The 16,959-nt window shown below is 43.4% G+C and overlaps 1 protein-coding gene across 1 annotated transcript in view; it reads right to left on the bottom strand.

Moving 5' to 3' along the window:
• Window positions 1-366: 366 nt before the first annotated feature.
• Window positions 367-16,959, bottom strand: part of cnot9 (CCR4-NOT transcription complex subunit 9) — a 22,278-nt gene continuing 5,685 nt past the window's right edge. The window contains exons 2-8 of the mRNA XM_043694360.1: window positions 16,100-16,276; window positions 14,074-14,189; window positions 10,942-11,051; window positions 10,364-10,473; window positions 9,174-9,272; window positions 7,188-7,279; window positions 367-2,867 (exon numbers count right to left, since the gene is read on the bottom strand). Coding sequence (XP_043550295.1) covers window positions 2,699-2,867; window positions 7,188-7,279; window positions 9,174-9,272; window positions 10,364-10,473; window positions 10,942-11,051; window positions 14,074-14,189; window positions 16,100-16,276 — 873 coding nt within the window. The 3' untranslated portion in view covers window positions 367-2,698. The remainder of the gene's footprint in view (window positions 2,868-7,187; window positions 7,280-9,173; window positions 9,273-10,363; window positions 10,474-10,941; window positions 11,052-14,073; window positions 14,190-16,099; window positions 16,277-16,959) is intronic.

Here is a 16,959-nt window from a genome sequence, read left to right as displayed (position 1 = left end):
GTCACCCCTCATCCTCCAACGCTCCAGGAAAAGGATTGATCTCTATTAGTTCATTAACTAGAGATCCAGATAAGGGTGAGGAAATTTCCAGTCATGGGAAGTTTTGGGAAACCAAGAATGCAAATTCATCCAAATTCACCCAATCATACATCACGCCTCTGCTGTATCCCACAATGGTATTTCAGAAAGAAAGCCATTTCATTTGTGCTTCAGAAATACAATAGAGTGGAGGGTGATCTTGTTACTGCTGTCAAAATAGTAAGCAAAGAATGGGATATGTACACCAGGTATCAGAATCTGTGAAAAGATAAGAAGGTACAATAATGTTGGGAATCATTCTGAAGGAGGTACACAAGATTCAGTGTATTTCCAGCACGTTTCTGTTTTTATTACATATCAATACTGTTCCAAAAGGTGTCATTTCCCATTGACCTGCAGCAACACTGCCCTCCCCCTTCACTCTACAAAGCTCACACATTTCTACCATCATGATGGTATTTAATAGAAATCAGCCAAAGAGATGGAGAGATCCCTACATTATCTCTTTATGAGAATATGGACTGAATTACGGTCAACGCCGATGAAGACAGCAGCAGTGGACCTACCCTGAGATCAAGAGGTAGAGGCTCTTCAATCGCTCAGCAGGTCAGGTGGTGCACTATCTGTTGTCAAGGCAAGGGGGGTGGGGGCATCACTGCTCCCAGAAGGCCACCCCCTTCCCAAAGCCTAGTCTTTAATCTGAATCTTTTGATTGAGGGGCATTCCCAAAGATCCACAAGCAATTCCCACTGGGGTTTTCTCATTGAGCTCTCTGCTGTCTGCCCCCACTTCTCACCACTGGGAGAACACCAGCAACAGGAGGTTGCTTTTAAATGGGGGCATTAATTACCTATATAAAGGCCTCAATTGGCAGTAAGGCAAAGCAGCTCCCTCCAGGGCAACCCCCAGCCTGACTGAATGCACCCTCTCCCCAGCTAACCTACCAGGGAGAGGAAGATTAAGCTGATCGCAGAGTGCTAACACACTGACAGAAAGTTGCAGATCAATGAGGAACTCAATGAATGGTATTAAGTGACACCACGCAGACTCTGTATACCAGACGTTAATGCACCATATATGGGATCACACATACCCACTTAACACCGAGCTAGGGAAGGAGGGACAGTGAGGGATAATCATCATGTGCACCAGCAAGGGGTTAAGTGGCAGCTATCATTGTTATAAACAGCCCTGGACCATTATGGGGCTCACAGTAAACAGATCTCAATGCAACATTTTCCTCAACACAATCCACTGGTTAGCGTAACGGTATTTTAAAAGAAATTATTACATGTAGGTTTCAATGTCCCCCCTCCCCTTAAAGAAAGCCCAGTTCAGAATTGGCCCAGAATCTACATCCTTGTGCCATGGGATTGGGACAGAGGTGGATGGGAATGGGAGGATTACTGCAAGAGGTATCCTGGAGGTGTGACTGGACCCCAGGGGCCCTGAGTCTTCAGTAAGTCAGGCTGGAATGCATTAAGGCAGTTTGGGGTGCTGGAACAGCTGTGCCCCAATATTAACTAGCTGCCACCCAGTAGTGACTGAAGTGCTGTCTGACCTTAAAGTTCTCTCACTGGTGAAACAAAGGCGAAGGGAGATTCAGCTGAGCCAGAGCTTGGGATTGAGGTGCGCTGTACAACATAGCCAGCCAGCAAATAGGACACAGGAGAATGGATACCCTGAAAACATAGACTTGTTGGAGGTCTGGGAATGGAGGCTAGGTGGGAGGGTTGGGTGAATAGAAACACTGCTGGAATATACTGAAGGAAAAGAGTGCAAGTTTCCAGAGACTGAGCCCATGAATAGTCAAACGAGTGGACCACCTTCCCAGAGAACTGTTTACTCACACAGATCTCTCAACTCCGAGTTACTCTTCTCCCATCCATGCCTGGCGAAAAGGAGAGCCGACACCACAGTACAACCTTCCAGTCTTAGCGAGGATCATCAATGAAGCTCCAAAGTAATAGGTGCAGGAGGAGACCAGCAGGAAGCACAGGCAATGTACCTCAGTGCAGGAAATGTCTCTCCCTACAGTACAATGCAAGGATTGTGAGGGGCTGGTGAGAATATGCATTGGCATGTCAAAAAGGATTAATGGGAGAGAGTAGGAACAATTTTAGAAGTCATGAACGGCCTTACATTGGGACTCAACTATTCCCTACTTTCTGATGCAGTGAGGCTACATGTAACAGAGAGAAGTCCCCTCCAGACAGGCCTATAACCAGGACAAACCACTCATCGAAATTAGCTCAGCTTGGATCTAGAGAATACTGATCAAATCCCTCTTTCCTCCCACTAACTGGACAGTATTTATGAAGAGGTGGGTGAAATTCGAAGCCTGGAAACGTTATATTGGAAGTTGACAAAGACCATTGAGGCCTTGATGTACCAGCTCAAGGGATGTGGCTCATTCAATCACAGTCCATGTCGCAAATGAGTGCTATTTGGCAGCAGAGAGACGGAGGAGCAAAGAAGACGGGTTGTCCAGTAATGTACTCCGCAGTTCACTGTCCAGAATCTCAGGAGTCCAACATCCCCATTATTTCAAAGACCACAGTGATCTGTACAAATAGAGCATTGCCCCACTCCCCAAATCCCAGACTGTGCCAGCAACGATGCTGCCTGATGGCCTCAGCCTACAGGAGGGTCACTTCAGTCACTGGGGTGGCAGGGGGATTCCCCGAGGGTCGGTAACCTGTCCCTCCTGGAGATTCTTGACAAGTTGGGCCAGCCAACGCTTGGTAGTAGTATCGTCTTTCAGCACCTGGGCAAACGTGGTATCTTTCAGCTGGTCAGGCAGGCACTGTCGGAGTGCCTCCCTTGCCCTGCAAGATATAAATATGACACAGTAACACCCAGGCCAGCCATTCGAAAGCCTGTAACACAATATTTGATAAAACACAACACAGCTTAAAGCACACCAGGGATGTTCTCTCTTCCACACTAACACAATGAAAATGTTGGAAAAGAAACAGCGATCCTGCAGTGCACCAGCATTTTATCATCTACATCTGTCATCACCCTTCCTTCTCTAAAAGAAGTGTTGAAACAAGAAGCAGGGTTCTCTGTACAGACAGCCACATTCAGAAAGTGGGGAGGAGATTGCCTGATTTAGATTAGATTCCCTACAGCGTGGAAACAGGCCCTTTGGTCCATACCAACCCTCCGAAGAGTAACCCACCCAGACCCATTTCCCTCTGACGAATGCAGCTAGCACTACGGGCAATTTAGCATGGCCAATCCACCTGACCTGCAAATCTTTGGACTGTGGGAGGAAACCGGAGCACCCGGAGGAAACCCACACAGACACGGGGAGAAGTGCAAACTCCACACAGACAGTTGCCAGAGGCTGGAATCGAAGCTAGTTCACATCAAACCCTATAACTCATGAAATCCACAGGGAATTATTGAGAGCGCTATCCATTTTGTCACTGTACTTTCCCTGTATTCCTGTAAACTCTTTTTTCTCGCTTCAGTATCTGAGTGTTCAATATTCTGCATTCATCAGTGAATCCCTGCTTCTGACCTTATGATGGAGGGAAGGTCACTGAGGAAGCAGCTGAAGATGGTTGGGCCGAGGACGTGACCCTGAAGTACCCTTGCAGAGATGACTGATCGCCAACAAGCATGACCATCTTCCTGTGTGCCTGGTATGACTCGAACCAGAGTCTCCCCCCACCTTCATCACTGAAGCTAACGTTCAATTCTAGATTCTATTAACTAAGAACAGAAGTAAGCCATTCAGCCTTAGAGGCCTCTCCACCATCAATAAGATCATGGCTGATCAGTAACCTAGGTCCATATGCCTGCCTTGGACCCACATTCCTTGATACCCTTGTTTAATAGAAATTTGTCTATCTCAGATTTAACAGGTGAATTAGCATCGACTGCTGTTTGTGGAGGAGCATTCCAAACCTCTTCTACTCGGTGTGCGTTGAAGTGCTTTCTAACATTTCCTCTGAAGGGGCTGGCCCCAATTCTTAAGACTTGGTTCTCGAATTTTCAACCAATGGAAATAGTTTTTCTTTATCTACCCTGTTAATTTCCCCCGAAGACCTCTATTAGATTACCACTTACCCTTTTAAATTCTGGAGAATAAAGACCTACTTAGTCTATTCTTGCCTCATAACCCCTGGAGTCCAGGTATCATCCTTGTAAACACGAGTTGAACTCCCTCCAGTGCTAAATCATTCTTCCGAAGGTGTGACGCTCAGATCTGCTCACGGTACTCGAAGTGGAGTCGAACTAGGGTTTTATGGGACTTTTATCAAAAGCCTTCTGGAAGTCTGTTTGAAGAATATCCATTGATTTCCTTCTGTTTACTACCTTTGTCACTCTTCAAAAAACTCTGGGGTTTGTCAGGCATGACCTACTGTTCATGAATCCATGTGCTGACTCTCCCTGATCAACTGAAATCTTTCAAGGTGGTGATCAGTTATCCTATCCTTAATTTTAGGTCCAAACAATTTCCCCAAGACAGACAGATGTCAGGCTGACTGGTCTCTAATTCTCTGGTTTCCCCCTGTCACTCTTCTTAAAAAGTAGAACGATATGAGCAACTTTCCAATCCAGAGGTAACACTCCTGAATCAAGAATCCAATATTACAGTCAGGGCATTGGGAATGTGCTCTCCCACCTCCTTTAACACCCATGGATGGAAACCACCTGGTCATGGAGATTTATCATTCTTCAATCCCACTAATTTCCCTATTTTCAATGAATTACTTAAACTAATTTAACTAACACCCTGTCCCTGATCCTCTTCATTTCTTTAGGACTTCTGACAAGCTCTCCTCCTTTTCTGCTGTGAATATTGAAGCAAAATAATCGTTCAGCATGTCTGCCATTTCCCCATCATCATTGACAAAATCCCTACTCTCAGCCATCACTGGGTCAATAGTTCTCTTAACCAACCACTTTCCTCTATAATAAATATAGCTTGAAAGTTTCCTTTCATAATCCTTTCTAGCTGCTCTTATGAGCTGCTTTGTGGCCCTTTGTTAGTCTTTGTATGTTTCCCATGAACTGAACCCAAATTCCATCAGCTGCCATACTGGGACTTGAACCCGAGCCCACGATCATTCATCTGGGCCTCTGGAATACTGCCCTCCTTAGAGGATTGCTAAAGCAACATCTCCTACAGCCAATGAAACCATTTCAGGAAAGAAGGACCAATGGCCGTGCTCATTAAAACACTTGGGATGGAGGTTTACTGTAGGGCAGCAGCTAACACATTATTCACATATATAATTTTAGAGCTTGGATTTTAAAAGAGTGGCACAGATGCCTTTGATAATTTGCAGAAGGGGATCATAGAGTCCAATCCTTTGGTCCAACCAGTCCACGCTGAACAAGTTCACAAACTAAACTAGTCCCACCTGCCTGTGCTTGGCCCATACCCTTTCAAAGATTTCCTATTCACATATTTCCTGTTCAACTTATCGAAATGTCTTTTTAAACTCTAACTGCACCCACATCCACTACTTAGTCTGGAAATTCATTCTGCACCCAAACCAGTGTAAAAACGTTGCCCCTGATGTCTTTTTCAAAATCTTTTTCCTTTCATCATAAAAGTATAGTCCCCAGTCTTGAGATCCTCCATCCTAGAGAAACAACACCTGTCATTCACCACATCAACAGCCCTCATGATTTTTTATAAACTTCTATAAAGTCATCCCTCAACCTCCTACACTCCATTGAAAAAAAATTCCAGCCTCTCCTTTGAACTCAAACCAACCGTTCCCAGCATAATCCTGATAAGCCCTTTTTTGAATCCTCTCCAGCTTAAATGTCCTTCCTGTAACATTGCAGTTGTATAAGACTCTGGTGCGGCCGCATCTGGAGTATTGTGTGCAGTTTTGGTCGCCATACTATAGGAGGGATGTGGAGGCACTGGAACGGGTGCAGAGGAGGTTTACCAGGATGTTGCCTGGTATGGTAGGAAGATCATGAGGAAAGGCTAAGGCACTTGGGGCTGTTTTCATTGGAGAAAAGAAGGTTTAGGGGTGACTTGATAGAGGTGTACAAGATGATTAGGGGTTTAGATAGGGTTGACCATGAGAACCTTTTTCCACATATGGAGTCAGCTATTACGAGGGGGCATAGCTTTAAATTAAGGAGTGGTAGGTATAGGACAGATGTTAGGAGTAGATTCTTTACTCAGCGAGTCGTGAGTTCATGGAATACCCTGCCAGTAGCAGTGGTAGACTCTCCCTCTTTATGGGCATTTAAACGGGCATTGGATAGGCATATGGAGGATAGTGGACTAGTGTAGGTTAGGTGGGCTTGGATCGGCGCAACATCGAGGGCCAAAGGGCCTGTACTGCACTGTATTTTTCTATGTTCTATTGCAACCAGAACTGGATACAGTACTCCAGAACAGGCCTCACCCACATCCTGTAAACTTCAACATCGTGTCCCAACTCCTATACTCAAAGGTCTGAGCACTGAAGGAAAGCGTGCTAAACACCTTAGCTACCCTGTCTACACGTTTGCAAACTTCAAAGAATTATTTACCTGCACCCTAGGTCCCTCTATTCTACAACACTACCAAAGGCCTTATTTTTAATTGGACAAGTCCTGCCCTTGTTTGTTTTGCCAAAATGCAATACCTCGCATTTATCCAAATCAAACTCCCATCTGCCACTCCATTGACCGAGATGATCAAGGTCTCTTTGTAATCTTAGATAATCATTAGATACTTTGCTTTTTATTTAATTATTTTATATAATATACCTCTGTTGGTAAAGAAATTCTCCAGCCTCTTGCAACTACATTTCAGTTACTGACCAGCGTGTGAACCAAAACAAAATTACCAAGCCAGATTTCATTCTGGGATGGAACTCATCCAGTTGTACCAGCAGCGTGGATCATTGCATTAATATTACATTTATAATACAACCAAATCCACGGCTCCTGATTCCCTGAACACTGTGGAGCTACCACTAGGTCAGAGAGAAGAGGGAGACCAGGCACTGCTGGGGTTTAGGGGGCCAATGCTAATAGTCCTGGACATTCCCAGTCCCAGGACAAATAGTGCAAGCTGTTGGGAAGATCACCTGCGCAGACGGAACTGCCTTTTTTTTAGGAAATGGGGGTGCGATTTGCTTGCCAATTATCAGCTGATCACTGGGGTCTGAACTTACCGTGGATTGTCGGAGAGACGGAGGTAGCAGCGAACGACATGCTTCAACAATCTGGCTGAGGGCTCTTTGGAGAGCTGCAGCACCATCTTACCCTGCACACACAGACAAGCCAGTGTTATAGCTGCTCCAGCAATTGCTGGGTAAGTTGCATCACTCCCCTTTCCCCCCCAACACCATCCATACTTGCTGAGGTTTCAGATTCTCATCCCATTCAAGAAGTGCAAATCAAAAATCAGCCAAAGTTAAACTCTCCAAAATTTCAGCACCAAAATAGTCAGTCCATTCAATCAGTGCCCACAAACTCAGTATTCACTTCCTCCACAGCGTGCACCATCTACAGGGTACAATGCAAGTTATCAAGACATCTCTAACACGACCTCTCACCCTGCCCTCCAGCATGTGAAGGACAGGAGCAGCATGTTACAGGAACAACAAATCACCAAATTATGCGTCACCTTGTTTTGGGAGACACATTGGTTTGCCCTTTGTTGTCACTGGGTCAAAACCCTGAACTCCCTATCTAACAGCACTGTATGAGCATCTTCACCACTCGGACTGCAGCAATTCAAGACAACCCTCTACCATCTGTTCAAACACAATAAACGCGGTTTTCCCCATGTCTCGAGAACAAAATCAGAAAAGAAAACAAAAAAAATCAATTCTCAGCAAGGATCAATGGATGACCACCTGGAGTAGAGGTCCCAACCTGATTATTTCTCTCTCTAACCATCAGACACTCGAGATGACTCCTACAATGGGCCAACGGACTTTTTCTGAGTTATATAGGACTCTGACTATTGTGACTGGGACATTTATTATTCTTACTCTGGAACATTTTAATCATCCACTTATCAAACCGTACAGCACAGAAACATCCACACTGACAAAAACTAACTCTACACTACCTTCAATCTCCAGCATTTTTTTTAAAAAAGATTAGATTCCCTACAGTGTGGAAACAGGCCCTTCGGCCCAACAGGTCTACACCAACCCTCTGAAGAGTAACCTACCCAGACCCATTTCCCCCTGATTAATGCAGCTAACACTACGGGCAATTTAGAATGGCCAATTCACCTGACCTGCACATCTTTGGACTGTGGGAGGAAACCAGAGCACCTGGAGGAAACCCACGCAGACACGGGGAGACTGTGCAAACTCCACACAGTCACCCAAGGCTGGAATCGAACCTGGGACGCTGGTGCTGTGAGGCAGCAGTGCTAACCACTGAGCCACCGTTTGGCTCAAAGCCTTGAATATTATAACATTTCAAGCACTCATCCAAGTACTTTTTAAAAGGTTGTGAGCTTAATCATCTCAAGCAACCTCTCAGGCAGTGCATTTCAGAACCCCACCACCTTCTGGATGGAAATATTCCCCAATATGTTCCCGTTTGTTTTAAACCATGAACCTAAAGATCAAACAGTCTGAAATAAACAGCGCAGGTTTTAAAAGGGACAACTGTTTTTGACTAACCAAAAGTAATTATGAATGTACAAATTTACAAATTAAGAGCTGGAGTAGGCCATTTGTTAAATGGTGGAACGAGGTCGATGGGCCGAAGGGCCAGGTCATGGTTGAACCGAATGTGGGCTCATCTCTACTCAACTTGGTGCCCCATTATTCTGAGAATGCCCTGTAGTCCTAGACTCAGCATTCACCCTGTCGAGCCCTTCAAGAAAACGAAATGTTCTCCTGATGTGGTCTCCCCAGCACCTTGTACAGGTGCAGTGAGATTTCCCCATTCTTTACTCCAACCTCCATGAAATAAGGGCCAACATTCCATTAAATTTCCTGACTCCCTGCTGCATGTGTTTCATTATGCATGCAATATTGGTTGGCCACAAAGGGGGAAGCAAGCAAGGAATTGGAAAAAATGAACAATATATGTGAAACGCAAAGGCCTGTTTAAGGCATGCAATACAAAAGGATATGCTATCATTCCCAACAATGGCAATTAACAGGGAATTCAGCTCACTCTTGGCTCACCAGAATCATGGCCACATGAGAGAATCGTTCGTACGTCTGACAGATGTAAGCCAGTCCTGTGTCATCCAATAGGATCTTCTGCAAAATAAAAGTTGCAACCTAGGAGCCAGAATGAAAGAGGTTACACAGGTCACCAAACAAAGCAAGAACATTCAATTCAACTGTGCAGAGGACATGAACACAGGATACAATAAAGATCTGTGCCTGCACCACTACCTGAAATCCACATCCTAAAACATAAGAGCTCACAGGGAAAAGTTTCAAGCAGTCCAGACTGGTTGTTCATCAGCTAAAAGTATATCTAACAAACAGTGGTGTAAATCACTTCACTAGCAGCACTGAACGCAGCACATTCGCAGTGTGAATGTGTTAGAGCGGGAAGATTCTAATTAGAATGTTAGAGAAAGGTTGCAGCAGCACTGGGTATCAGAGATAGGAACTTTTAGGAGCTATCACAAGGAACTGTATCAACTAGGGGGAAGATGCATCAGAGAGGGATCTCACAGAGAGCTGTAACATCTCATTCAGCAAGAATACCTTATTGGGACATGAAAAGGATCCATTCTATGATCTATCTGACAACCTGCGTTAACTCTGTATTCTTTGAATGTTTCACTGTATTGAGGAGGTGAGCATTAACTGGGATTCACTTGCACTCCTTTATGTACGTTACTGGCCATCACTTGAATACAATTCAAAGAATCATAGAATCCTTAGTGTGGAATCAGGCTCTTTGGCCCAACAAGTCCACACCGACCCTCCGAAGAGTAACCCACTCAAACCCATTCCCCTACCCTATTATCCTATATTCGCCCCCTGACTAACACACCTAACCTACAGATCCATGAATACTATGGGCAATTTAACAAGGCCAATTTACCTAACCTGCACATCTTCTGGATTGCTAAAGGAATCCGGAGCACCCGGAGGAAACCCACGTAGACACGGGGAGAACGTGCAAACACCACACAGACAGTCACCCGAGAGTAGAATCGAACCCAGGTCCTTGGCGCTGTGAGGCAGCAGTGCTAACCACTGAGCCACCATGTCACCTAATTAAAGATCCAATGAATATAAAATTAAGTGACTGTTGGGGGGCCTGGTATAATTACACAGTTTAAACCTTTGCAGAACTGTAAAGATTAAACTTTGACAAAAACACTTCCACTTTACATGACAGCAACCCCTACCGTTTTGGACAATTCACTTCCTGACTCCATTATCCGGAGGCAGAGAGGAATAATTTCTGTTGTCAAAAGGAAGTTGATGACTTCCTGTTCATCTGTTTTCACTAAGGCGCCTGCAGAAAGAAGGACAAAGAAAGGGTTTAAAAACACTTAACTACAGCAACAAGAGTCACACTCAACCCTGGGCTGCTACATCACACAAATTGAACGGAACTAGAATTACAGCATCGCCTCCCAATCCTGCACCCCAGCCTCATCTTTCAGTGAGCTGCCTGCTCAGTGTCAGGTTGAACCACGAGAGTAAAATGACCTACATTTGTACCCACAATTGACGATCAGTGATGACACTTTGCCCCAAAACTGGTCAGAAAAGTTGCACTAGATTATGACTGGCTAATGAAATGGGGCTGGAGAAGGGCTGAGTTTGTCATCACTTCCAATTTGCACCATTTTCACATTTACAGAGAGAACAACTACTTCTCTGAGCCACTGCAAGATGATTTCTAGTCTCAGTGAAACTTTACCACAGAATATTTACCACCAAGAAGACTCACCAAACAAACAGGAAGCTGAGTGCTTACCTATAACACCCAGGCTGGTGAGTCGCAGATACTCAAAGGGTCTCGTCTTACTGACTGTGTGCAAGAATGGATAGAGAAACAGCGGGATATGGGCTGCTAGAAATGCTGACCTGGAACACAGCAGGAAAAAAAAAACAAATCTATTACAAATCAGGTTTGATAACATACAAGTAAATAAATCACCTAGTCTGCGTACAATTAGCAAACTATAATTAAAATACAAAAAGCTAAATTACAATTCTTGGTAATGCTGTTTGAATGCAAGAGCATGAATAGACCATTCAATCCTGGTGCCTGCTCAGTCACTCAATATCCATGAATTTTCAGTGGTCAAAAATGTTGTACTGTGGATTGAGTCCCACTTTAGATTCATTAGAACTGGGGTCGGTCATCCATTCAATATAATCATAGCTGATCATCTACCTCAAAGCCATGTTTTTACTTTAGCCCATATCTCTTGACATTATTATTATCTAAAAATCTGCCATCTGAAATATATTCAAAGACTGAGCTTTCACAGCATTTTGGTGTGTAGAATTCGAAAGGATCACCACTCTAAGTAAAACAATTTCAGCTCATCTTCATCCTGTCATCCCGTTACTTTGAATTTGGCCCGTCTGGCTCTAGATCCCATAACTATGGGAAAAGCCTCCCTGCATTTACCCTCTCTCTGTTCCTTTAAGTATTTTATAGGTTTTATTGAGATCACTTCTTATTTTACAAAACTCTAGAGAATACAAGCCCAGTTTCCCCAGCTCTCTGGACAGTGCAATCAGCCTAGTGAAGTTTCTTCAGCCCATAATCCAGACTGATAACTCAATGCAGTACTGAGAGGTGACGTTTTTCAAAAGAGACATAAATGTCTGGTTTTGGCTGCCCCCTCAGATGAAGACTACAATAGCAGTGTGGGATCTTGTAAGAAAATGGATTGTTCATTTATGTACAAGAAATCCTTGAATACTGGGAAGGAGTATGAAGAAGTTCACAAACTAGATCTGTTAGCTTTTAGCATGGAGCATTTGACAGGTCCCATTTTATCTGCAAAGAGGACTATTTGTCTAGAATATCTCTACTTCAATTTATACACTTCAATCAGGGCAACCCGACAGAAATATATAAAATTATTAGTCATGGTTAGGAGTCAAAGTCTTTTTCCCCAGGATATAAATGGCACGTACTAGTGGAACATAGATCAAAGGTGAGGGGGAAAAGTTTAAGGGGTTTGTTTTTTTAAAAGCACAGAGGGTGGTAGATGCCTGGAACATGCTGCCAGGAAAAGTGGTCGAAGCAGATATGATAGCAATGTTTAAGAGGCAGTTAGACAAACACATGAACAGGAAGGGAACAGAGGGATATGGACCATGTGCATGCAGATGAGATTAGTTTAGAATGGCACCATGGTTGGCACAGACATGTTGAGCCGAAGGGTCTGTTAATAGTGCTGTACTGTTCCATGTTCTGACCAACATATCTCTCTCAGCTGAGATCTAAAGCAAATGAAACAAAGTGCTGGAGAAACGCACAGGTCTGGCAGCATCTGCAGAGTTTAAAGTTCTGAGTCCAATGATTGTCCATCAGATGTTCTGATGGAGACTCATGGACTTAGAAGATTCACTCTTTCTGCTATTATTTCTTTTTTCTAACATCTTCTGATGTCCAAAACTAGAGGGCATAGGCATAAGGTGAGAAGGGAAAGATTTAAAAAAGGACTTGAAGGGTAACTTTTTCATGCAAAGAGTGAGATGTGAATGGAATGAGTTGCCAGAGGAAGTGGTGGAGGCTGGTACAATTACAACATTTAAAAGGCATCTGGTTGGGTATATGAATAGGAAGGGCCTAGAAGGATATGGGCCAAACAATGGCAAATGGAACTAGATCAGATTGGGATGTCTGGTCAGCCCAGACAAGTTGGACTGAAGGGTCTGCTTCTGAGCTGTATGACTCTGATATTAAAGACTTCAGAATTTTAACTGTTCTTTGTCTGAATGAAAAAATAGGCTATTACACATAGCAATAACTCAGTATGCAATAAGCTGTTAAGAAACAAAGACAGACCATTACACAGATACTCAAGCAATTAGCTGAGATTACATAAACAAAATTGCTTTGACACCTGCCTGATAAACTGAAACTTTATTCTCACAAGAACAACCGAATGTTCTAAAGAAGCATGTAAAAAATTAATCACAGGAAAGTAGTGGCCTCAATAGACACTTAAGGCAAAAGTAACAAGAAACAAAAATTACTTTTGATAAGGAAGCCAGCCGCAGACCTACAGTATCTCCGACCTACAGTAACTCAAATGAAAGAATTATAAAGAAATAATCAGTAGATCAGCTCAGACACTGAAGGACAAAAATCTGTTTAAGAATTGAACACCAGAACTCCACTTTAGCAGAACTTCGAAGAACAATACTGCAGGAATCCTCCCATCAACAGTCCTGGCCAGATTTCACCTTTAATCGGGTAATAACTAAGTTGGGTCACTGGCTTATACTTGCTTGAGGATTCTAATATTTGGTTCTTACATGCAATGAAGTTTGAATTATTATTTCAGTGCTTGATTGTCTGTGAGAATTCTTAATAAGTATCAGAGTCCAAGGCAATTTGTGGTAATTTACCCATAACTCTATGTTCTTTGTACTTACAGCGTAAAACAGAGGATTTCACGATTTACTTTGCTGCTGCTTGTGGGGCCTTGCTATGCAAAGATTGGCTGCTTTGTTTCTTACAGTACAACACTTCAATACCTCCAGCCTGTAAAGCACTTTGATACCATGTGAAATTATGAAAAGTGCTATATAGGTCTTTTATTCCTTATTAAAGTCATAGCGATGTACAGCATCAAAACAGGCCCTTTGATCCAACTCCAAGCAGCTATTCTAAATTAATTTAGACCTATTTGCCAGCATTTGGCCCATATCCCTCTAAATTCTTCCTATTCACATATCCTACTATTGTTTTGCAAATCCTTTGCAGCCACCACAGCCTTCACCGGGGATGGAGACTCAGGGTGAAGCAATCCAACAAGAGATCGGACAAATACAAGGTTGGACTTCCCCAAGTGAAGCCAAAGAGCTCAGCAGGAAATAACAGAAGCAAACAGAATCCTAGATGCATATTTGATGTTACCTGGTTTCTGGATGTGATGCTACGCATTGCAACAATGCGAGTGCATTACACACGCGGTTAGATTGATGAGCCGTGAGAGTTGGAGGGTTGATAGATGGATAAATATTTACAATTTCCTGGAAAACAAAATGCAGAAATAAAACACGTTAAAATACAAAGAGAGTAATGCAGGAAGTGAGCAGGGTGACAGCATGGCCAAGCCAACTCTGAACTCAACCTGTTCAATAACATCAGACAACCACACCGAATCATGGCTCTTCAGGTACTGTCAAAGCTACAACCCTGTTGGCGTTCCCAGAGGCTTCCGCAGGTTCTGAATGGGATCAGCATCAGAGCCTGGAGAAACGGAGCAAACAAAGTGTACATTGAACAGGACCCGTTTAAACAATATTTATTTGCAAGATATTGGCATTGCTGGTGAGGTTAGCATTGATTACCCATCACCAGTTGCCCAAATCTTACAGCTACAACAGTTACTGGGCCATTTCAAAAGATGGTTAAGCCTCAAGCTCATTGTTGGAGTCACGCACTGTACAGGATGGACAGGGAAACAGCTGTGGATTTCCTTCTCTCAGAGACATTCAGAAACTGACAGAAACAGAAATTCACAATCTTCTCATTTCATGGTCACTGTTACTGCTTCTTTTAAATTTCAGGATTTGGTCTGGGGTGTATAAAGTTAAAAATCGCACAGCACCAGGTTATAGTCCAACAGGTTTATTTGGAAGCACTAGATTTCTGAATGCTGCTCCTTCATCAGGTGGTTGAGGAGCAGTGCTCAAAAGGCTAGTACATCCAAATAAACCTGTTAGACTATAACTTGATGTTGTGTGATTTTTAACTTTAAATTTCAGAGTGACTTCAATCAAATTTAAACTCCCATGGGAGATGTGGTGTCCTGTTGAAGCCTCTGCACTATTAATGCAGCAACAAACCCGGTTTGCTACTGCATCGTGTACATGCTTCACACCCTTCAACTGTGTGAACATTTCACACACACTTTCCCCGCCACACAGCTTAGGTCATCAGGCTTGGTTCAGCAACTAGGAGATAGTGAGGACTGCAGATGCTTGGTCCACGCTGAAAGGTGGGTCTAAATCTCGTCATTTTGTTTGTATTTAAATGGAGTTTTTTTTAAAAAAATGCTGTTTAAGCAAATTTAAGAAAACAGAGTCTGGGAAAAGTCCGAATTAAACAAAACAATAAAAATCGATCACAAACTCTTACACCTCACTAGTTTTGGCAGTTCTAATCAGCTTGCCGAGACTCACCATTGTATACCCTCTATCCTTTTAAAATGAAAGTCAAAATTAATTAGTAATTCCCCTGGGCCACGTAGGAGTTATCACACTATTATAATCCCATTTTGTAGCAATTGGCACATAGCCTTTTAATGCCTTAGCATCAAGTGTGCATCTAAAAGCTTCCTAAAATGTTAATGTCAACGTGTTTGTTGATAGAGTTCTGGTTGGAATGCCATGCTTCTAGGAATTCTCATGCATATCTCTGTTAGGCTTGTCCTAGGATGGATGTGTTGTCCCAGTCAAAGAGTCACAAAACGACACGACCCAATCTCACTAGTATCCTTACATACAGATGAGGAAGGACACCACTTTGACTGGGACAACACATCCATCCTAGAACAAGCCAAACAGAGACATGCACGAGAATTCCTAGAAGAATGGCATTCCAAACGGAACTCTATCAACAAATACATTGACTTGGATCCCATTTACCAACTCTTAAGAAAAAGAATGGGAAATGACATCACCATAAGAAATGATGTCACCACCCCAAGAAATCCAAACATACAAATAGCAAGTGGGCTACAATACCAGTTCTTCATTCGGAGGTGGACTGAAGATGTTACCTAGTATGGTGATGAAACGTCTGAAAACAAACCTTCCAGCTCAGCGAGCAAACCTACACCCAGAACCTCAACCTGAGCTACAAATCTTCTCAAAACTCACTACACAATATTCGAGCTGTGGCTGAAACAAATATTTATAGAGTGAATGACCATCACCTGTAGGAGGGCAGCAATAGTTCCAAAAGAGTGCCAGAGCATGGGGGCCAGGTCAGGCACCGACTCTCTCTTCTTGCTGAGTTCTAACAAGGCATTTTCCCGGGTCTCGGGGCTGGATAGCTCATTGATCCACTGGTAAATCTTCTCACGATCCACCTGAGCCAGCGCAGTAACCGGCTGTGAGCAGGAGAGGGAGCAAAGCAAAAAAGAATCAACAAGCAGATCAGCATCATGACAAGGGAATCACACACAACCGTCAAAACGTGAGGCACTGGAAAAGCAGGTGGCCAGGCAGCATTCAAGGAGCAGGAGAGACACACACAATAGAATCGCAGGAAGCCATTCGATTTGTCAGGTCTGTATCCATCCCTTTGTAATAGCAATTCAGCTTGTCTCACTCCACCAACCTGCTTTTCTCCTTAAGCCCTGCAAGACCGCTCTCAATTTATGCATCTAATTCCTTAGTATAACATAGCAAAGATAAGTGGGAAAACGGAGGACTCGGAAGCTTTTAAAGAACAGAGGATTACTAAGAAGGAAATACGCAGAGGAAAAATGAGGTACGAAGGTAAACTGGCCCATAATATAAAGGAGGATAGTAAAAGCTTTTTTAGATATGTGCAAGGCAAAAAAATGGTTAGGACTAAAATTGGGCCCTTGAAGACAGAAACAGGGGAATATATTACCAGGAACAAAGAAATGGCAGAGGAATTAAATGGGTACTTCAGATCTGTGTTCACTGGGGAAGACACAAGCAATCTCCCTGAGGTAACAGTGGCTGAAGGACCTGAACTTAAGGGAATTTATATTTGCCAGGAATTGGTGTTGGAGAGACTGTTAAGTCTGAAGGTTGATAAGTC

The sequence above is a fragment of the Chiloscyllium plagiosum genome, chromosome 7 (assembly GCF_004010195.1).
Source record: "Chiloscyllium plagiosum isolate BGI_BamShark_2017 chromosome 7, ASM401019v2, whole genome shotgun sequence".
NCBI lineage: Eukaryota > Metazoa > Chordata > Chondrichthyes > Orectolobiformes > Hemiscylliidae > Chiloscyllium > Chiloscyllium plagiosum.
Note: the sequence above shows the minus strand (reverse complement) of the source record. Positions and strands in the feature narration are given on the sequence as shown.